Here is a 20,670-nt window from a genome sequence, read left to right on the forward strand (position 1 = left end):
GATTTTTCTTTTAAAAAATATCAGATATGCAAAGAATTCTCGTTCAATTTCCGTATAGAAATAATAATGAATCCATAAATCTGTATAGTATACATTTATTCTGTATTTCTGTATGCGCACTAATGTACAAGCCAAAATATACACAACACAACACATCAGCACAACGCAAGGGTCATGTAAAATAAAACAATAAATCAACACAACACAAAGAATCAAGACACAGCACGAGTCCCTTTCATGAATCTTATTCGATTCAAAAGTGAATCATTCACGAATCTTTCTTTCTTTTTCCCATTTACTTTATGAAATGGATGGTATTTTTCATCAGGTCTTTCATGAGACCTGGACGTTGGCATTGAGGATCTGAGGGATGGACCTGATCTGCAGCGCCGGTCTGATGGCGAGAAGTCCGGCGAAGCTCTCCGGCGGCACCCTCATCCCGCCGACGTTGATGCACTCCAGCCTCCGGCAGCCGCCGACGAGCGCCACCAGGCCGGCCTCCGTCACGTGGCGGCAGCTCCACACTATGATGCTCTGCATCGCCGGTCAATCGCAATCCACACAAAAAAAAAAACACGAATATTAGGAAATAACCTAATATCAAATAATTAGAAAGGGTGAGACTTCGAATCCAGGTCGTCTAGCCCACCACCTTATGGAGCTAGCCGGAAGACTTTTGGGCGTTTCTCGCAACCTAGGACTTTTTTTTTCCACACCAAAACAAAGTCAAGCAAAAAACACCGTGCAAATGTGACTAGAGAATTGATATGTACTTTGTCAGTGTTTTTATTAATTCGTACTTAATCTGTAGTTCGACACTTCAAGTAATCTAAGCGTGTGGATTAGTATCACCATGCTGTGTTTCAACGCTAGCTCTTGATGACGATAAATCTATAGTTATATTTCAATTGTCGTAAGTAAATTTTGCTGGCTATGTAAGTGTGATAGTGATGGCATAGTTCTAGGTAATTTTATCTGATACTATGTGAAGAACATCTAGAAGACTTTTTTATTTTTTAAAAAAAAGAAAGAAAGAAAGAAAGAAAATAAGATGCCACAGATGAGCACAAATGATCACATACTAGAAGGCTTTAGTTGCCTAGGATTCTATGACCATCTTAAGATGATCACGCTCAAAGATGTTACTTCTTTCCTGAACATATCCTCATCTCCTACTGATACCAGAACCGATGAGAAGCTTTTCTCTTTTTTTTTTGAAACGCGAACTGATGAGCAACTTCAAGACAGGAACAGGCATAATTCTGAAGCAATTGATCACTGATCAGTATTGAAGTCTTTATCATAGAGGTTGAGATTATATAGTAGTACATGGCCCAGGTATGGTGCAAGAAAGAACAAGATCATCAAGATGATATATTGATATAGGTTCCTATCCCCCAATTAAGCATGGCACAGCTCCCCCATCATTTTTTCCAAAAGAACTACAGTACCCTTTTAATTCTAAAGGCAGGGGTGTTTTTAAGCAGAAATAATAGCAGGATCGCAGCCACTAAGATAATAGCAGAAATAATAGCAATAACTGCATACATATCCTGACCACACGAACCTGAGAATAAACCTCAACCAGTAACATCATTTGTCTACTTCAATTCAAAGAACAAGCCATGGCGAATCTGCCAAGGTTGTCAGTTCAACCATCATTCTTTTCCCCATGAAATGACTCATTTCAAAGTATCAACTACTGTAAACACATCGTACATACTGTAGACAGAATATTTGTTGACTTCTAGGATCTTTTTTATGTGGTACCTTGTCATGTTTAATTTGCAGACACGAAAGTGTTTCCAGATTAAGAAACATACCTTCAGATTTATACAACTTTTTGCAACTGCATACAACGATTCATCTGTGATAAATGTTCCACCAATGTTCAGGTGCTGCAAAGAATGCGCTCTTGAAACCTACAGGGAAGGTTGACAAAAGCACAGTATTTATTACGACACATCAAAGATGTCCTTCGGTAGTGCAGGGTAAATTATGAACCAACTGATTATTGTTGCAATTTTCGGATATGAACAGTGGATTATTATTCTGAATGAAAACAACACGTTAACAATGCATCATGAGTTCATGACAACATCCTGCAACACTATAAATTCCTATCCAAATCCTTATTGGCTTCTTATACACTATGATAGCAATAGCCAATAATCAATAATCAATTGACATACCATTGAGTATGCCCTTGAAACATCTAAGACGGTTTTATTACCGAAACAATGACACAAACATAGCACAATCATGAGCCAAGTTGCCAAGTCTCCCAACACAAAACAGCAAATTTTTTGCCTGTTTTCTCCATGTTTCCAAGTAAGACGGCTTAAAAGTTCAATCAGAGACAGGGCACACCTGCCTGGTCAATCAGAAAATTCCCAATCCTTAATTGCAAGATGAACATAACTTAAAAACTACTAATCTTTTAGACGGGGATTTGAAAGAAATGATTACCAGCTGGATGACGCCATTATCGGTGATCCCAGCCAATCCCCAGAGAGAGATGGAGGTGAGGTTCTTGACGCAATCGGCGGTGGAAATCCTGATCAATCCTTGATCAGTGATCTGGCAGCCCCAGCAGCTTCGTGAACTCCAAGAACGGGGAAACAAAGTTAGGCAAAAAAAAAAAAAAGGTCACAATCTGGCAGCAGCAGCAGCAGCAGCAACAAGAAGTTTTAGCTTGATCGATTGATCATTCGAGGGTTGTGGCTGAATAAGGGGGAATCAATCGGCTACTACTCACATGTCGAGGTCTCGGAGGTTGACGGCGGCGCGGACGAAGCGCGCGGTGGAGTCGTCGCCGGTGCGCTGCCCCGCGAAGCTCATCCGCCGCCGCCCCGCCAGCGACCTCTCCACCGCCCTGCGCCACCGCCGGCTCACTCCCCCCGCCCTGCAGCCGAGCAAACAACACAAGCAGGTCACGCCACGCCACGGCGTCGCGCGTCGATCACCACGAGCAGAGCAAGAGCGCGTACATGGAGAGGTCGTGGAAGGATGGGAGGAGGGAGAGCACGTGCGCGAGGAGGTCGGCCGGCAGCCGCTCGACGTGCGGCTCGGGCTCCTCCGCCGCCGCCGGTGGCGCGACGCCGATGACGACCCCACCAGCCATGGCTCGCTTCGGCTCGGTTGCTTCTCCTCGCGCTCGCCGTGGAGGCGAGAAAGGCGGGGGGCGGCTTTGCTTATACTTTCTCCATGGTCGAGGTCGCCATGGCTCACGTGAGCTTGACGCGACGCGACGCGCGCCCATCGCTTGGAATTTTGCTGCGCGCTGCGGCCGAGGTCGCATGACCATGTGGACATCCTCGCGCCATCGAGACGCCCACCGAATACGCCTCTTGCCAAAATTTTCAAAAAAAAAAAAAGTTCACACAAATTTGTTCAAATTTTGTTAGGATTTGTAGTGAAACTGCCTTAGTTATTGGTAAAATCTGCTATAAGACATCCAAAGTTTACGGTTTTTGCCGCTGAAGGATATCGACATATCGTCTGCCTCCATTGGTTAATGATCAGAGTTAATCCACAACCATCCACTAATGTTGCGGGTGTCCAGCGATCAATTGCCCCTTTTTAGCCCCTCCAAAGAAAACATCCTTACGGTGTTCTCTACCAAAAAGCACACAAATTGCGTGTATCCTATAGAAATTTTTTGCCTAATTCATACGTAAAAGGAGGCCTTGACTTTGAAATTGGTAGGGGAGCAAGGCCGATCTGGGCTGGGTTCCATTGGGCCGAATGCATCGAGGACCCACCTGTCAGACGGGTCCATGTAAGAGTCTCCAAGACCAGGTGCACGCAGCCACGCAGCGGAGCACCACCAGATCTCCCTTGGACCGGTTCCATCGTCTCCGCCGTGGACCAGCGCCAACCCTCGCCACCGCACGTCGCCGGGCTCCGGCGAGGCCGCCGGAGTGTCGTCGGGAAGCGGAGGGCCTCCTCCGTGCCGCGCCTCCCTCCGCCCCTCACCCCTTCCTCCTCATGGCTAGGTCCTGACCTGAGGTGGGGCTCCGCGGCTACTGCTCCCCGCCTCGCCCCGCCCCCGCCCCCGCCCCCTGCCTCTCCGCCGCGGCGCCACTCCGGGCTCCGGCACCTCCCTCTCCGTGCGCTCCTGCGGGGTAAGCCGGTGAGGGACGCTTAGTGGAATTGCTAGTGCTCTTACTCTTGCGTTAGTTAGAGGTAGAGCTGCTTGGAGTGAGGAATTGATGTTGCTTTTTTTTTTGGGAAGAAAAAAAAATCTACTCTGAACTTCTGAAGCAAGTAGGATTGCTTGATGTTGTAGATGAAACCAGTGCTAAGGAATGTGGTCCTTTTGTTTGTTCTGTATTGTATCCCAGTTTCACGATGTTGTTTAGATTCCAGCATTTGCATACTCCATAGCTTTGTTACCAGTCTGATTATGAGTGAAACCATGGAGCTTTCCGTAGTATATATGAAAATTTTCCTTTCTTTTCTCAGCCAGGAATGCCAATATAATTGATAGTCAACATCCTAGGATATGAGACATGTTGCATGGGGCTTCAGTTTAGTGGATGAGTGATCACTCTAACAACTAGTACGGTAGTACCAACTAGTACTGCCAGCATAATTGACCACGTTGCATTTGACATCTTATATAAAGTAGGGGATTTTATTACGACGCATATGCTGTAGATTTCTCCTTTCTATCGATTTTGTGTTTATTTTTGTACCACCTGTGGATTTTAAGTGGAACAATTCTCTCCTTTTGTTGCAGAAGTTGTGTGGAGCTATCTCTGATGCTGTTTATGCAAAGACTTATGCTCACTTCTTGATTAGAAATGGACAGTAGCCGAGATTCTGAAGAAGAAAGGCCTCAAAGGAAGGACAATGGCGAAGAAACTGAAAATGGGGAAGATGGTGGAAATGCTTTGAGCCTCAAGGATGTTGCCAATGAGCTTCTTGGTTGTGTTGTCCATAGTGAGGAAGAGGCATACAAACTGTATTGTGACTATGGACATAGAATTGGTTTTAGTGTCCGCAAGGGTAAACAGTCTTACTTCATTGGCACGAAGAATATTCGTACAAAAGATTACTACTGCTCAAAAGAAGGGCTTAAGTACGATGAGCCAGTTACAGAAGCAAATTTTAATCGACCAGACACAAGAACTAATTGCAAAGCAATGATCCGCTTTAGAGTTGATGAGAAAGGACGCTGGACAGTCATACGCTTTGTCCCAACGCATAATCACCAGTTGGCTAAACCTGGGGAAAGACACATGTTGAGATCTGCGAAGTCGCTTGCTGTTGGAAAATCAGGTGTCATAGATCCACAAGCATCTACGGAATCACATCCAATAAATGGTTTCTCTCATATGATAGGAAGTGATATTGTGGAGCCTCCTGGGTATACTATAAGGGATTGCTACAATCATGTGAGCATGCAGGGTATAACGATAATCGAGGCAGGAGACAGCCAAAGTCTTGTGAACTATTTCAAGCGTAGAACCAATGAGGAAGGTATGTTCTATTGGGATGTTCAAGTTGATCAAGAAGGTCGTATGACCAACTTTTTCTTCAGGGATGCCAAAAGTAGAAATGATTTTGACTGCTTTGGAGATGCTGTTATATTTGACACAACCTTCCGCACAAATAAATACAGCCTGGTATGTGCTCCTTTTGTTGGAGTTAACCACCATTGGCAGAATATTGTTTTTGGATGTGCATTCTTGTTAGATGAGTCCTCAGCTTCCTATGTTTGGTTATTTAAATCATTCCTCGAGTCAATGGGTGGCCGGTCTCCAAAATCAATTTTCACTGATCAGGATGACGCTATTACGCAGGCAGTTGAGCTGGTTTTTCCTAACACGCAGCACTGTTTTTCCTATTGGCATATTCTGAAAAATGCACAGTCTCATTTAGGCACGGTAAATACCTCTCAAACATTTCAAAATATGTTTATTAAGTGCATGCAAGGACCTAACTCAGAAACGGAGCTTGAGGAATCATGGGCCACAATGTTAAATGAATATAAGTTACAGGAGAATAGCTGGCTTAGCGACCTTTATAGGTCCCGCAATAAATGGTGCTCAGCATTTAATAAAGATACTTTCGATGGTGGGATCAATTCATCTCAGTGGGGGGAGGTCTCAAACAATACATTTACTGGAATATCTGATGAATCTACCCCTCTTACACGATTTGCCCTTTTACTAGAAAAGGTTTTCAAGGGTCTACGTAGAAATGAATCTGAAGAGGATTTTCGCTGTAGCCAAACTGCTCCAGTTCGTGCAATTAAACACAGTACAGTTCTGAAGCAGGCCGCAGAATCCTACACGCATAAGATATACAAATTATTTGAGGCAGAATTTCTGGATGGGTGCGGAGCAACTTCATGCCATGAAAGTTCTTGTGGTGGGAACTTGTTGAGGTTTGAAATTACTATGCAGGGGAGGGGATCAAAAGTGTGGACCGTTCTTCTTGATACCTCCACGATGGAAATCTCTTGTGGTTGCAGAAAGTTTGAAAGGATGGGTCTTCTTTGTTCACATGCTCTGAAAGCCTTCAGCCTGCAAAATGTGGACACAATTCCTGAGAAGTACATTTCGAAACGATGGACAAAAGATGCCAGGAGAAGCATGTATAAGCTTAGTCAAGATGATTCAACACAACAGGAATGCACTGAGGCTGAACTTGCATATCGCAACCGGGCAACGCAGTATGCATGTAGCCTTATAGCGAAGAGCCAGGAACTGGATGAATCAAGAAAGATATTCTGGGACACCCTTGAAACAGGAGAAAAAGCACTTGATGTATTCTTTGAAATTAGAAGTTTGCGTAGTCAAGCTGCAAAAGATGTCAGTAAAAGGGACAAAAAGAAGAAAAAATCATCTAAAGGACCAAGCACAAGTGAGTAGCAAATTTATTCCTTCATGCTTGTAAAACACAATTTTGTTAAAAAATATACCCTCTCCGTGCAGAAAAAGCAAAACCAACCCCAGCAACTTCCTCTGCTGTACCTGAACTTCTTGCCCAAACTAATGTGCACCAGTTTCAATCTGCACAAGATGCTCAGGGTAACACGACAATTGGTAGACCGTTGTACTATCAGGTACACATATGTTACTGGGAGTTTTTGTTTCCTTCTGGCATATAAAACTGATCTTACACCAGCATGCTTCATGTTTTGCAGGCTTTTTCATCTGCCCCAATTCAACCAAACCAGATCTACATGCATCCGAACATGCACACAATGCCTCTTTGTGCACCACAGGTATTACGGTCAGCAGACTGACCTAAAAAACTTTGCTTATCTGTTATTTGAGCTGCTCATTGTTGATATTGCTACATGCCATTCTGGGATTAAAGCAAATAATTTTTTGTCAATGTTGTTAAGCGAAATAACTGGACTGTGAACTGTTCAAATATGTACCATGGCTTACGATGGTACTTCACCATCCTTGTGTTGACTGAAATAGTTCCAAGAAGAAAATTTTTCGAGGGGAGTTCCAAGAATAAAATGAATCTGACCCATCAAACATTCATCTATGGGTGTGCTTATTGCTATTCATTTACACATGACCAGCAGGATTTCTCGGCATATTCTGCAATGCGTCCCAATTCGAATTTTGGTGGTGCAAAGAATGTCTGAAGGACAGTAAGGTATATGATTCCTAGTTTTTTAATCCACGGAACCATATGAAACTACCTCCATTTACATATTGCTTTTGCTGCCACTGTTGTCAAGAGGATTTTACTCTGCATATCTAGGATCAGAAATGAATCTCCCTGGCATTTTCTCAACTATTTTGAGCATCTTTGCTATGAATATTTATGGGGTTCAAATTCAGCTCATTGGAGGAACCAACCTGTGCTGCACTTCAAGCCTTACATGCTATATCACTCATGATTTCCAGGAATCTGCTAAGACGTCTTTTGGAAAATGCTGCTTGGACATGGATGCAGCCAACCACCTGGATGGATTTTGTCAACCTTCCCGGAGGTGTGATGTTGCTTTTGGATGTTAATTTCTGGCTCGCAACTGTTGATGTGTGTAACTATTCTGGTCTTTGACGTTTCTGTTCTGTTGAAGTGGAGTTCTAGTAATGTCAATTAGGTGACTGTAGGCTTGTAAGTTATAATTGGAGTGTAGATGCTGGATGAATAGAGGCCAGGAACATGTTGCTTCCATTGTCTTAAGGAAAAGGTTGTAACTGGGAGTAGTCACTAGCTATTTACAGGATCAGATTCTTTGGGCTAAAAGATGATCAGCTGGCGCCCTTGTTGCCTCTTGGCCCATGGTGCTACTAGTTGTCAAGAGCAGATAGCATCCCTTCTCGAAGGAGTTGAGCTGCAGAACAATGTGAAAAGGAAGCTGAAATGGAAGCTCATGCAGATTCAGTGAAGTGCACCGTCTCTGCATGGGAGGCAGTAGTTCCAAACTGACCTTGTTATATGTTTTTTTTTGTGAAGATTTTGGATCTAATTTAGTGTACCTGTACAATCTGACTGCTGATTAAGATGACACAGCAGTATTGATCTGATATTGAAACTGTCTATGCTCTTCGATTGTTCATACTTTTACAATTTTCTTTAACGAATGTGTCTTGAATTGCCATTACAAGCAGAAACTGGGTAGCCCAGCAGCGCAGGGGCACTTGACCATAAAAATATGGCAAATTTGGTTCACTGCTTCATAACCAATTTTGTTGAACAAATTCTCTGAAGTCATGAACTTTCAATGCTTCGTAACCAGTTTTGTCAAATAAATATCTTATTTTAAATATTCAAGTTCTCTAAAGTCGTGAATTTCCACTCTTTCAGTGCTTTAACCAATTTTGTCAAATACATGTCTCTTATTTAAAATTTGCATACCAGTTTAGTCAAACGAATTTATCTTAGTTTAAGCTAGCATACCATTTTATTCCAAATAAATACTCCCTCCGTCCCATAATATAAGGGATTTTGAGTTTTTGTTTATATTATTTGATCACTCGTCTTATTTAAAAAATTTGTGCAAATATAGAAAACGAAAAGTTATGCTTAAAGTACTTTGGATAATAAAGTAAGTAAAATAAATAAATAATAATTCTAATTTTTTTTGAATAAGACGAGTAGTCAAACAATATAAGAAAAACTTAAAATCCCTTATATCATGGTACGGAGGGAGTGCATGTTATTTTAAATTTTCATTCTGAAAGTGCAGGCATGCAGTGCAGCACAGTCACACGCTGATAATACGTCATATCGCGAATTAGCAAAATAACAGTAATTTATGAGTAAAACTTTTCTTAGCGATTTAGAAGTTATGTTTATTAAAATTAATTTCAAAACATTTTTTTACAATCAATTTTAAATTTTAAGTTTTGGTAACGACTGATTTCGATTTCATATATAGGGCAAAAGATGGAGGCGGAGTGGCATATCCCGTCTTCTCCACCGAATCCAAAATCCGCCTCCCGTCTCCTCCCCTCCCTATCCATCACCACCCCTCGCCCAACTCCAAACCAAACACCTTGTGGGCGCGACCTCGCCGCGCTCGCCATGCCGCCTCCCCTCTCCTTCCTCCACCTCGCCGCCAACCCCACCCCCCTCCACGCCTCGCCGCTTCGCCGCGCCCGCCTCCGCCACCGCCTCTCCCTCCGCACGGACCACCCGTCCCGGCGCGCCGTGGCGTCGGCGTCGGCGTCGGCGGGCGAGAACCCGTCCACCCCGGGGGGTCCTATAGCCGACGTCGAGATGGTCCGTGGCAAGGACGGCGTGTGGACGGCGCGGCCGCCGACGGTGGTGGTGCTGTGGGACCTCGACAACAAGCCCCCGCGCGGGCCGCCGTTCCCGGCCGCCACCGCGCTCCGCGACGCGGCGTCCCTCCTCGGCCGCGTCGTGTCCGTCTCGGCCTTCGCCAACCGCCACGCCTTCTCCCACGTCCCCGCCTGGGTCGCCGACGAGCGCCGGGAGCGCCGCGCCATGGACCGCGCCGAGCGCGCCGGCGCCGCGTCCCCGCCCGTCCCTTACTCCTGCGCCGTGTGCGGCCGCCGCTTCCCCACCCGCCCCGACCTCACCCGCCACTTCCGCCAGCTCCACCAGCGCGAGCGCAACAAGAAGCTCTCGCGCCTCCGCTCCCTCAAGGGCAAGAAGCGGCAGAAGTTCCGCGAGCGCTTCATCTCCGGGAACACCAAGTACGACGACGCCGCGCGGGAGCTCCTCACCCCCAAGGTCGGGTACGGCCTCGCCGCCGAGCTCCGCCGCGCCGGCGTCCACGTCCGCACCGTCTCCGACAAGCCGCAGGCGGCCGATCACGCGCTCAAGCGCCAGGTGAAGCATTCCGTGGCCTGCGGCGTTGACTGGCTCGTGCTCGTCTCCGATGACTCCGATTTCACCGACACTGTGCGGAAAGCGCGCGCCGCCGACTTGAGAACGGTCGTGGTTGGCGATGGTTGCCGTGCTCTTGGAAGTGTGGCTGACATTTGGTTGCCATGGGACCGCGTCGAGAATGGGGAGGTTGATGAGGACATGCTGCGGAATGGGACACATATGGGATTCAGAGATGAAGAGGAAGATGAGCAAGATGATGATGAGTTCATAGTGGATTGGGATACGAGTGATTTGGATGGTGTTGTCGATGACATTGTCGCGACGAGGACCAAGTTGTTCGGTGCTACAACGATGTCTGCATTTGCTGATGAGGAAATTATGGATGGCATATTGGGTGTTGGGATAAATGGCGGTGACATGTTATGGAGTAGCGACGACGAGGATGAGGATGGTTATTTTTGAGATTCATGTAGATTGACAGGTAAACAATTGGAAATGCACATCTCTTTTGTTTTCTATGCATATATCATGATCATATAGCAAACTACTATACATTCAAAAACATGATGGTGAACATTAAGCGTGGTTTTCCTCAATTACAGTGTGCTTATGGTTTATTTGTTTGGCAATTTAGCTGAAGTTCCAGGCTACTTATCTAGTCCTTGCAAATGGTACTTGAGACAATTTATTGGCTGACAGATGAAAGTAATGCACAAGTGGTTGCTGTTAGATCTTTCCATTTCACTTAGGAGATAGAGTGGGGTTTTTTTCAGCTATCAAAGCGGTCAAGAGTTTCAAAGTCTCTTTCAATTGAGATGGACACATGACAAATTCTTCTGGTCAATCGTTGCAACATTTGTGAGGATTCTGGTCGATGGATGGTCTTGGATATGAATGCCCATACCAAATTCGACCAACCAACATATCTTCTCAAGAAATGGTAGCTTGGTGTAACACCATGGGAGTGGAGCATGAGATACACATGATTTGGAATTAATCCTGGATGAAAAGATGTAACTTCAATGAACAGACTTAACTTTGATCTAGTTTGCATTGCACCAAAAACCACTTTGCATAGGTTACGTGCTATATGCTCATGGTCTGCATAATTTCTTCAATGCATCAATATTTCCAAGAAGTTTCATAATTCATATATCGGTTGAGAAGCAGTAATGCATTGAGAAATGCACTGTAATTCTAAAAATCAGAGTTTTGTTGATAAAATTGTACTCTCACTTTTCTGCATGTTAGCAGTCTTCTTTATTCCCCTAGTTCACCCTACATGTTTGCAATATTAGCGCAACTTAAGCCTTCAATACACACTGACCAAAGTAGAACGAAATCGGAGAATACTTTAACATAAATGGACTAAACTAGCTCATGTTATGTGACACCTATCTTTCTCTGCTTAATAATAAAATCATGAGCTTGCATGAAAAAACCTTCACAATAACTAGACAATGACTTATAAAAATGGATTTATAGTGTGAAATGATTGTTCCCAAGATAACTGACTAGTATTGTGAACCTTACAAATCTATTAAAACCATGTGCAGGATTCATCATGCACATCTTATGATGATACTGTCTGTGTTTGTACAGTACAAAAATACCTGATCTGCATTATTCAATAAAGATCATTTATTCATCTTCCATTGGCTTTTCAGGACTTGTGTTGTACTGCTATCAGCAAACCAAAAGGCATCATCGCATCGACACAAACACAGCTGAAAAAGAACGGCCATCTTCTAACATGCAGGCTGCAAATTCTGAATAACATCATCCTGTTGGGCACTTGGGCTGTAGCTGAAGCTGGAGAAAGAAGCTCATGGTTTGAGAGTTGGAGAAGCTGGCTGCACATTTCACATGAGAATCGCGTCCATTTCAATCAGGCACACAAGGTTACCTTCCAGCTGATTTCGACGAAGAAACAACTGTATGAGCATGTTTGTCGCGGCGAGGAGGTGGCAGCCATCCGAGTACAAGAAAGTAATTCCTACCTCTCCTGCCGGAGAAGCTCAGCTAAAATTGATTAGAAACACGAGATGTCGGGATAGTTCCTGGATGGCATTGCTGAACATGGATGCACTGACATGCATATCTCGACTATTAGCTGATGTATTGAGTAGAGTAAAGTATTACACCGAAGGCAAATTATCGAGTGCATGCCACTTTTCTGCTGTATTCAGACTTTTTCGCTCTTCTGTCTCGCTTCTTTCAATTTTTGTGCATTGGCTGTGTTTGTGGAGGCTGTTAGCTATCAAGCTGGGGCACTGGGCCAACCGCCCAATTGCCAATTCTTCCAGCATCACATCACATCCAACTCACTGAGTGCATGCCAGGCTGCAGTTTTTCAGGCTGAAACCCATCTCAGGGCCCATGTTCGCACTACCAAAGTACTCCCTCCGTGGTTCCGTTTCACAATATTTATCATTTTAGGTTGTCTAGCACAATTTAAGATTTAAGAAAAGAAAATATATTGCCTTATTAAATAATATATGGTTGAGAATAAAACGGTGATTAGGTATAGAATGAAGAGAAATTTCAACAAGGTGATTGATAGAAAAAGTAGTTCTACCTCTGTCCCGTAATAAGTTTCATTTCAAGCTCATTTGGTCCTTCCATTTGTCCTAAGATAAGTTTATTTTTAGAGTAATCATTACGTCGGAATATGTGAAATTATAAAATAATTATATTGGGAGTAGATAAAGTGAGTAATAGTTATATTGAGATTTGATAAAGTAGAGATATTCTACTATTTTTTTAACTTTACGTTAGAGGGATATGGGTCGCTGACAGGTAGAGCCCACCCTCATGGGTCCACATGTCAGCGACCCATGTCCCTTTAGCTTAGGTTAGAGGAGCCTCATCCTCCGGAACCAACCTGAGTAATCTGGACAACTTTGGTGCATGCTCGAACCTATCTATCTATACACACCACTTTGGTTATTCTGCTTTGTAGTACAACAACTTGGAGCAACTCCAGCGTGATGTTAGGGCATGTTTAAATTACAAAATTTTACACCTTGTCACATCGAATATTTGAACATATGTATAGAATATTAAATATAAAAAATAACTAATTACACAGATTGCGTGTATATTGCGAGACGAATCTTTTAAGCTTAATTGTGCCATGATTTGACAATGTGGTGCTACAGTAAACATTTGCTAATAACAGATTAATTAGGCTTAATAAATTCGTCTCGCGGTTTACAGACGGATTCTATAATTTGTTTTGTTATTAGATTATGTTTAATACTTTAAATTTGTGGCCATATATTCAATATGACAAGCCAAAATTTTACACACTGAATCTAAACACAGTGAGAGTTGGTTCTTATTTGTCGGAATGAAAATCGACCTCTCGGCTAGAGTCTATCATTGCCGATTAAAAAAATATTTATCGCATGCAGCTGCTATTTCTTCCCTTGAGAGAGGCGCATGGTTGATTTTTAAATTTTATACGTGGGGTCTCGCAAATCGATTTTAAACGCTATATGCACCGAACAGAATTGTAATTCGCTTTCGTCGATGGTACAGTCCATCTCTAACACGCCTGTACCATCCATAAACAACCAAAAACGCTTGCCCATGTCACAGCGTTTTGTTCACAAGACCTCTACAAAAACAGGCGCTCCTTCTTCCCCCATGATCGTAAAAGTAAAACCAATTGACCCAGTGGGCGGCGCGCGCCGTCCACCGGCAGCCGCTCAACCAGAAACCGATAAACAAACGCAACCACGCCCGCACGCACGCTCGCAGACAAAGGCTGTGTTTAGTTGGGGAAAAGAAAATTTTTGGGTGTCACATCAGACGTTTGACCGGATGTCGGAAGGGGTTTTTGGACACGAATGAAAAAACTAATTTCAGAACTCGCCTGGAAACCGCGAGACGAATCTTTTGAGTCTACTTAAGCCGTCATTAGCACATGTGGGGTTACTGTAGCACTTATGGCTAATCATGGCCTAATTAGGCTCAAAAGATTCGTCTCGCGATTTATAGCTAAACTGTGCAATTGGTTTTTCTTTTTGTCCACATTTAATGCTCCATGCATGTGTCCAAAGATTCGATGTGACAGGTGAAGGGGAAAATTTTTGGGAACTAAACTAGCCCAAAACCGAGCCGTTTCGCGTGGGGGGCCCAAGTTGACGAGGACAAGGAACACCAAACCGAAACGCGACTCGCGCGAGAGGCGCGGATGGATAACCACGCCGTCGCGGTCCAGCAACGCGACACGGCGCCCCGGCCCCGCGCCCGCGCGCGCGCCTCCGTATCCAGTATCCAGGGGGGGGGGGGGCCTGGCTGGGCTGACCACGTCGCCCTCCCACGCCCGCCACGTTGCCACCCGCGCCGCCCTCCCACCCCATGTCGGCGACCGCTCGCGTTCGCGTCCTCCTCCATCCATCCGCATCGCGCCGTGCTGCCAAGCGGCGCGCCGCCTCACGTGTCGGCCGGGGCGCGCGACACGGGCGGCGCGGCGGGGCTCGCGCGGTTTGACGGGCGCGCGATCTCGCTGGGGATGGGAATAAGCTAGCGCGGCGCCGCCTACGTTGGTTAATTAGCTCGTGGGTCGTGGCGGCGGGTGCAGGTTAGCCAGGTATTGGGGTTGGTGGGTTGGGGCGTACTTGCGTCCTGCCTGCGACGCACGGGTTTGTCTGCTAATGTAGTTTAGCGCTTAGAGTTTGACTTTGTTCGTGAACGCTAGTATTGGGTTAGCGTTCCGTCACAAGATGAAAAAAAAATTAAGTACAGAAGTGATATTCATATTTATATTTACAGGTCTAAAATATGTTATATGTTATATTGGTTTTATTTATTTTAATTTTAATATGGTGTGTTGGTGTATTAAGTATGAAATAGATTTAGTACTGGGTTAGCGTTCCGTTCCAAAATAAAAGGAATTTAGTACATAAGGTTATATATTTCATATGTATATTTATAGTACTAAATTATGTTATATCTTATATAGGTTTTGTTTATTTTAATATGGTGTGCTTGGAGCAAGTGGTCGAACATTCTAAGCAATGCAATTGATGAAAGTACATTTTTAAGAAAACATATTTTAAAGATGTGAAATAAATAGTCCGTTGTAATATTCCGATGAAATACTAAGTTACATCAGATTTTAAATACAAATGTTATGAATTTAATTTTTCGAATAAGTACTATGTGTTCACGCATGTGAGAAGAGATACACACTATGAGCATACCATCTAACATCATTTCCCAATTAACCATATTAAAAAATAATACTCCATCCATCCCTAAATATAAGGATTTTGGTTAGACATGCTTCAGAATACGTCACATCCAACTAAAATCTCTATATTTAGAGACGGGAGTACTATCCTTTATGCAACGTTGCCGACCTTTGAAAAGACGAAGAGGACTGCGAGGTGTAGGACAAGTGGTTCGAAAGTCGAAACTAAGTTGGGCAGGATAAAGGAGCTGAAAGCCTGCAACCGAATGGTGAGTTGAAAGATGAAATTTGATGCTTGCCAATGGTTGCGGACTTTATTATGCAGTTCTTTTTTCCGCCAAAAAGGAAGTGGTTCTTACTCTTTTGCTTCTTGGTTGTGAGTTCAGATGTAGCGGTAGTAGTCCTGTATGGAAAACTAGAAATCCTTATCTATTTATTTAAGTTTTTCATTGCAAAGACTCAGTGTAATGTTGTTATGTTTTCTTCCAAAAGCTCATAAAACTCACTTGTGTGATATGTTTATCGGTATGGTAAAAAACCCTTCTTTTATTAGGAACGCCAAAATCTAATTAGATCCGTCTTAAATATATTTGTACCCCAGCATACGTCCTTATCGTCTATTATGGCTGATCCGTTTCTTATATTAGCGGATGAGTATCATATCCTCTTTGGAACAATGGTCTTATCTATGTGACCATACTAAACGTACAGATAATCAATGCATGACACGTGGGACGAGAAAGGAATAGCGCTCGTCTAACATAATAGGAGCACAAGTCTTGAATTAAACTTGGTGTTAGAAATGTTTAGCCTTTTAGAAACTTCTCAGTTCTCACTTTCTTAGTTCCAACAACTATATATAGGAATAAAATGTCTATTTATTATATATATTATTAAAAAGGACTAGAAGAAATCATTCATTTTCTCTTAACAAATTATCAGGTCAATATAATCAAAAGAACTACTCCCTTCGTCCTATAACATAGCAACTTAAAATTGGATATGACGTATATCCTAGTAATACGAATTTAGATCGACATGGTCTAGTTCTGATTCTTAGTACATATCTTGTCCAGATTTGTCCCATTTAATCATAGGTTGCTATTTTCTTGGATGGAGAGAGTAGAAAAGTTTAAGACATTTTATATAGAGAGTTTATAATACTGACAACTGACAAATTTGATCTCATGTTTCAAACACACAAACGGATAAATCTCCTCTGCACTACTACCTTTTAACTTTGAGTGGCTAACATGTACTCCCTCGGTCCAAAAAAATCAACCTAGTATTATATGGGAATCATGAGATGTCACCTAGTATAATTAATCTGGACATGAACATACTCAGTTTCGTTGAACTATGTTGTCTCATACGATACTAACTTGGGTTTTTATAAGGCGGAGGAAATAGACTTGTTGGATGTAAGACCCATATACTGAAAACTAGTACTATCAATTACTCAAAACTATCCAACCCATATATCAGTTACTTAAAATCGAATGATATTACTATTTCCGTCTTTAAATATAATTTAAATATAAGTATTTAGAATTGGATGAGATGTTTTCAAGTACAATATTTTTTATTGTTTTTTAATAGACTCCCTATTTAAATATATTGTCCTAGAAAGTATTTCATCTAATTTTAAATTATTATATTTTGAGGGAAAGAGAGTAGTGCAGAGAATCTGTTTTGCATACAACCTCGTCCACATGATTTCTCCAATCAAAATGGGAGCCGACCATCATCCTCACTGACTCACTCCCGTCTGTCACACCAAGACCTAACCAAGAAAACCCAACCATCATTTGAACCCAACCCAACCCCAGCGATGACCTCTCCATCCATTCCTTCCCGTCGCCATCAAAAACCGCACCGACTTCGCGCCCCCCGCCCCGCTAAAAATCCAGCGCCTAATCACCCCCTCCCACCAACTCATCGCTAAGAGCAAGATTTAGAATAGCAAACTATTAACAACGAATCATCTATAATTAATTTATTAGTCAATTTATATAATAGTTACCTATAAATATTTATTCCCTCCGTAAAAAAAAAAGACAAACCCTGGTTTCCGTGCCCAACGTTTGACCGTCCGTCTTATTTAAAAAAATTACGAAAAAAATTAAAAAGACAAGTCACACATAAAATATTAATCATGTTTTATCATCTAACAACAATAAAAATACGAATTATAAAAAAATTTCATATAAGACAGACAGTCAAAGTTGGACACGAAAACTCAGGGTTTGCCTTTTTTTGGACGGAGGGAGTACTACGTAATTGATGTGATCTCACCTATCATTAACACATGTATCTTGAAGTTCGTTACAGTTCGTGTTGTAACGGGTTATAAATCTGTAACCTGTTGTTCTTATCCTTTCTCTTTTATTCTTTTAAAATATGTTTGTAAGGTTTATAGTCTGCTATTTACCTGCTCTAATCCCCCATCTACCCACTGCGCCACGCACGCACTTAATCCCCTCTATTTATAGACCCCACCACTCATTTCCCCAGGAGAAAAAGCCGAAGCCAAGACACGCAGGTGTCGCCTCGCCTCGCCTCGCCCTCGCGCCGCTGCGGAATTCCGCGAGGATGGATAGGAGGGAGGCCACCGTCTTCTTGCCCCCGCCGCCGCCACCGCAGCCGACGCAGCCGCAGCAGCAGCCTGCGGCGGCGGCGGTGAGGGCTCCGGTAGGCGGGAGGGGTGGGGGAGGAGGGAGGCAGTATCGCGGGGTGCGGATGCGGAAGTGGGGGAAGTGGGTGGCGGAGATCCGCGAGCCGAACAAGCGGTCGCGGATCTGGCTCGGCTCCTACTCCACCGCCGTCGCCGCCGCGCGGGCCTACGACACCGCCGTGTTCTACCTCCGCGGCCGCTCCGCGCGCCTCAACTTCCCCGACCAGCTCGACGGCGCGGGTGGTGGTGGCGCGGGCGCCGGCGGCGCCGAGGACCACAGGGAGCTCACCGCCGCCGTCATCCGCAAGAAGGCCGCCGAGGTCGGCGCCCGCGTCGACGCGCAGCACTCCGTCGTCGGCGCCGCGGCGCCCGTGCCGCTCCAGCCGCCGCAGCCCCCGCCGCCCCAGCGCCGCCGGACCAAGAACCCCGACCTCAACCGGGAGCCCACCCCGGACACCTCCGACGACGAGTAGTAATCCGTGCTAATTTTGCCTCCCTTCTTCCATCCATCTAGTTCGTAGTCCTTAGCCACCCCAAGACACAGAGAGAGAGAGAGAGTAGCAGCTAGTAGCTATAGCTAGTCAGCGAAGCAGATAGCGCCAAGGAGGCGGTCGTGGACGGGGCGCATGCAAGGTGTTCGGCGAAATGCGATTGAGGTCGGAGGAGCCCACAAGTATATCCAATAATGGAGCCGCGACGTCGCCGTCAAGCCGGGGAAGTGGTGGTTAGCAAGTAGGAATCTAGAGCTCAGCTCGTCGTCTGTTCCGGCGACGGCGACTGTACTAGGAGCGTGCGTGTCAGCGTGAGCATGTAGCTAAAAGCAAGACGGCTATGTACCTCACCCTTTTCGCTTAAGCGTTTGTTTGTAAAGAGAAGATACCCAGCAAGCAAGACAAAAAAAACAGCTTCAAGAATCTCTCGAATCATCTCAAGTTCTCACTTCCGTGCCATGGTTTGGATCAATTTGGTCACTTGATATTACTACTTCAAACTCCAATTTCATGCAAGTTAAACTAAATTAATTAGCGTCTTGAGAGGATGAGGCCGACGACGATGGAGGCCGCGGCGACGCTGCCGTGTGGAGGCGTACAGCTTCTTCCACCTCCGGTGAGCGTGACGGCAGCAGGAGTGATGATGAGTTGATGATGGTGGATGGAGTCGGGTACTACACTTGCTGCGTGCGTGCGTGCGAGTGCAACACGCGAAGCTGGCGGTGACGGCGTTTTTTTTTTCTTTTTTTTTGGGCGTGGAGATGGGGGGTGTTGTGGCGTGGGCCATTAACAGGATGGATGGATGGGGTGGTGGTGCTTATCTGGTGCTTAATGATGTTGGTGTCGGTAATTGATTACGCCGCTAATTACGAGCCGCCCTGGAAGATTCGTGGTTGCTTTTTCAGGGGAAGACGCCCGCCCTCTGGTCCACCCACCACACGTCGGTCGATTGCACCGCACTTGCACTGACTCTGCTGCAGTTCTCTCTCTCTCTCTCCCCCTTTTTTTCTTTTTCTTTTTTCTTTTTTTGCCCTTGGTCGTGCTCGTGCACGAAACTGTACACGTGAACGCATCGGTGGGTATATACTCCAGGTTCCATTCCAAAATATATAAGCGCAAATTCGTATCGAAATATAAGCTTTTAAGCTCTATTAGGATACTCTCCATCTTATCGATCATCTCCTATTTGATTTTTTTTTCCTATTTTTACCCCCAACAATTTCTTATTAATATTGGACACTAAATTATTTTTTCTTAAACTTAATATCTATTAAATAATTAGAAAATAATTATATTTTGAGACAAGATAGTATCTAAAATCTAACCACTACCTTTTTTCTCTTAAGAGACATAACTAAGCACGCACATCACAATTCACACTCAAGGTGTGTTCTTTGCCTCTATCTTTTTCAACTTCTATTTTTCATGCTTTTTGAGCGCACGCTTACAAAGCTGCTAAACACTGTGTATTTTAAAAAAGTTCTATAGAAAAAATGCTTTGAAAGGATCATAAACTATTTTAAATATTTTTAAACTAATAATTAATTAATTAAACACTAACGCATGCTCTGTTTCTTTGTGCGGGAGATGATTAACCCTCCTGTGAACGTGACTAATCTCTAACCATTCTAAGCACGACACAGATAAATACTCCATGTAGTATCAAATAAGCAAGATTTCTATGTGTGTGTAAGTGTGTTTCAATCATGGATACAAATGATTTGAGTCCAACTGACTGTAGAATAGCTTTGCCCGTCTCGGTTCTTCAACTTTTCTTCAAAATCCGGCCATGTCTTCTATTTCCAAAGGGGTAGCATCGCTGCAGTTGTACTACTGACCTGCAGACTACGACATTCAGGCTGTGTTTGGATCCAAACTTCAGTTTTTTTTTCATCACATCAACCTGTCATACACACACAACTTTTCAGTCACATCATCTCTAATTTTAACCAAAATCCAAACTTTGGATCCAACTAAACACAGCCTCATTTGAGCGACAGCAAAGCGAAGGAAAGAAAACA

The 20,670-nt window shown here is 44.0% G+C and overlaps 4 protein-coding genes across 7 annotated transcripts; 3 read left to right on the forward strand and 1 right to left on the reverse strand.

The window, feature by feature from the left end:
• Positions 1-67: 67 nt before the first annotated feature.
• On the reverse strand, positions 68-3,209 carry LOC4340241 (F-box protein At5g67140). Of its 2 annotated transcripts, none has more exons than XM_015788145.2 (5): positions 2,991-3,209; positions 2,759-2,905; positions 2,470-2,596; positions 1,824-1,922; positions 68-534 (listed from the first exon to the last, which is right to left on the reverse strand). In XM_015788145.2, exons 1-5 carry the CDS (start codon positions 3,122-3,124, stop codon positions 334-336), a joined length of 708 nt encoding a protein of 235 aa, XP_015643631.2. In that variant the 5' UTR covers positions 3,125-3,209; the 3' UTR covers positions 68-333. The 2 variants fall into 2 exon arrangements, with proteins under 2 accessions (XP_015643631.2, XP_015643630.2); XM_015788144.2 differs by having other exon boundaries at positions 2,470-2,605.
• Positions 3,210-3,809: 600 nt separating this feature from the next.
• Positions 3,810-8,544, forward strand: LOC4340242 (protein FAR1-RELATED SEQUENCE 9). 3 transcript variants are annotated; one of them, XM_066311534.1, is made up of 6 exons: positions 3,810-4,135; positions 4,745-6,876; positions 6,948-7,078; positions 7,160-7,240; positions 7,556-7,629; positions 7,884-8,544. In XM_066311534.1, the coding sequence occupies exons 2-5, from the start codon at positions 4,809-4,811 to the stop codon at positions 7,616-7,618; spliced, it is 2,343 nt and encodes a 780-aa protein (XP_066167631.1). In that variant the 5' UTR covers positions 3,810-4,135; positions 4,745-4,808; the 3' UTR covers positions 7,619-7,629; positions 7,884-8,544. The 3 variants fall into 3 exon arrangements, with proteins under 3 accessions (XP_066167631.1, XP_015643627.1, XP_015643629.1); XM_015788141.3 differs by having other exon boundaries at positions 3,810-4,127; positions 7,553-7,629; XM_015788143.3 differs by having other exon boundaries at positions 3,810-4,127.
• Positions 8,545-9,443: 899 nt separating this feature from the next.
• LOC4340243 (uncharacterized) lies at positions 9,444-12,465 on the forward strand. Its single transcript, XM_015785890.3, has 2 exons — positions 9,444-10,762; positions 11,949-12,465. The coding sequence occupies exon 1, from the start codon at positions 9,511-9,513 to the stop codon at positions 10,741-10,743; it is 1,233 nt and encodes a 410-aa protein (XP_015641376.3). The 5' UTR covers positions 9,444-9,510; the 3' UTR covers positions 10,744-10,762; positions 11,949-12,465.
• A 5,532-nt stretch (positions 12,466-17,997) lies between these two features.
• On the forward strand, positions 17,998-19,072 carry LOC4340244 (ethylene-responsive transcription factor RAP2-9). Its single transcript, XM_015785714.3, has one exon. It carries the CDS (start codon positions 18,077-18,079, stop codon positions 18,629-18,631), a length of 555 nt encoding a protein of 184 aa, XP_015641200.1. The 5' UTR covers positions 17,998-18,076; the 3' UTR covers positions 18,632-19,072.
• The last annotated feature ends 1,598 nt before the right edge of the window (positions 19,073-20,670 follow it).

This window comes from Oryza sativa, chromosome 6 (assembly GCF_034140825.1).
Source record: "Oryza sativa Japonica Group chromosome 6, ASM3414082v1".
NCBI lineage: Eukaryota > Viridiplantae > Streptophyta > Magnoliopsida > Poales > Poaceae > Oryza > Oryza sativa.

Bases quoted from the DNA above. Each gene is read 5' to 3' on its own strand.
- LOC4340241 (XM_015788144.2), bottom strand. From the start codon at position 3,124: ATGGCTGGTGGGGTCGTCATCGGCGTCGCGCCACCGGCGGCGGCGGAG. The intron at 2,906-2,990 runs GTACGCGCTCTT...GCTCGGCTGCAG, and splicing joins TCCTTCCACGACCTCTCCAT to GGCGGGGGGAGTGAGCCGGC. The intron at 2,606-2,758 runs GTGAGTAGTAGC...CCGTTCTTGGAG, and splicing joins AACCTCCGAGACCTCGACAT to TTCACGAAGCTGCTGGGGCT.
- LOC4340242 (XM_015788141.3), top strand. From the start codon at position 4,809: ATGGACAGTAGCCGAGATTCTGAAGAAGAAAGGCCTCAAAGGAAGGAC. The intron at 7,079-7,159 runs GTACACATATGT...CATGTTTTGCAG, and splicing joins GTAGACCGTTGTACTATCAG to GCTTTTTCATCTGCCCCAAT. The intron at 7,241-7,552 runs GTATTACGGTCA...ACACATGACCAG, and splicing joins TGCCTCTTTGTGCACCACAG to CAGGATTTCTCGGCATATTC.
- LOC4340243 (XM_015785890.3), top strand. From the start codon at position 9,511: ATGCCGCCTCCCCTCTCCTTCCTCCACCTCGCCGCCAACCCCACCCCC.
- LOC4340244 (XM_015785714.3), top strand. From the start codon at position 18,077: ATGGATAGGAGGGAGGCCACCGTCTTCTTGCCCCCGCCGCCGCCACCG.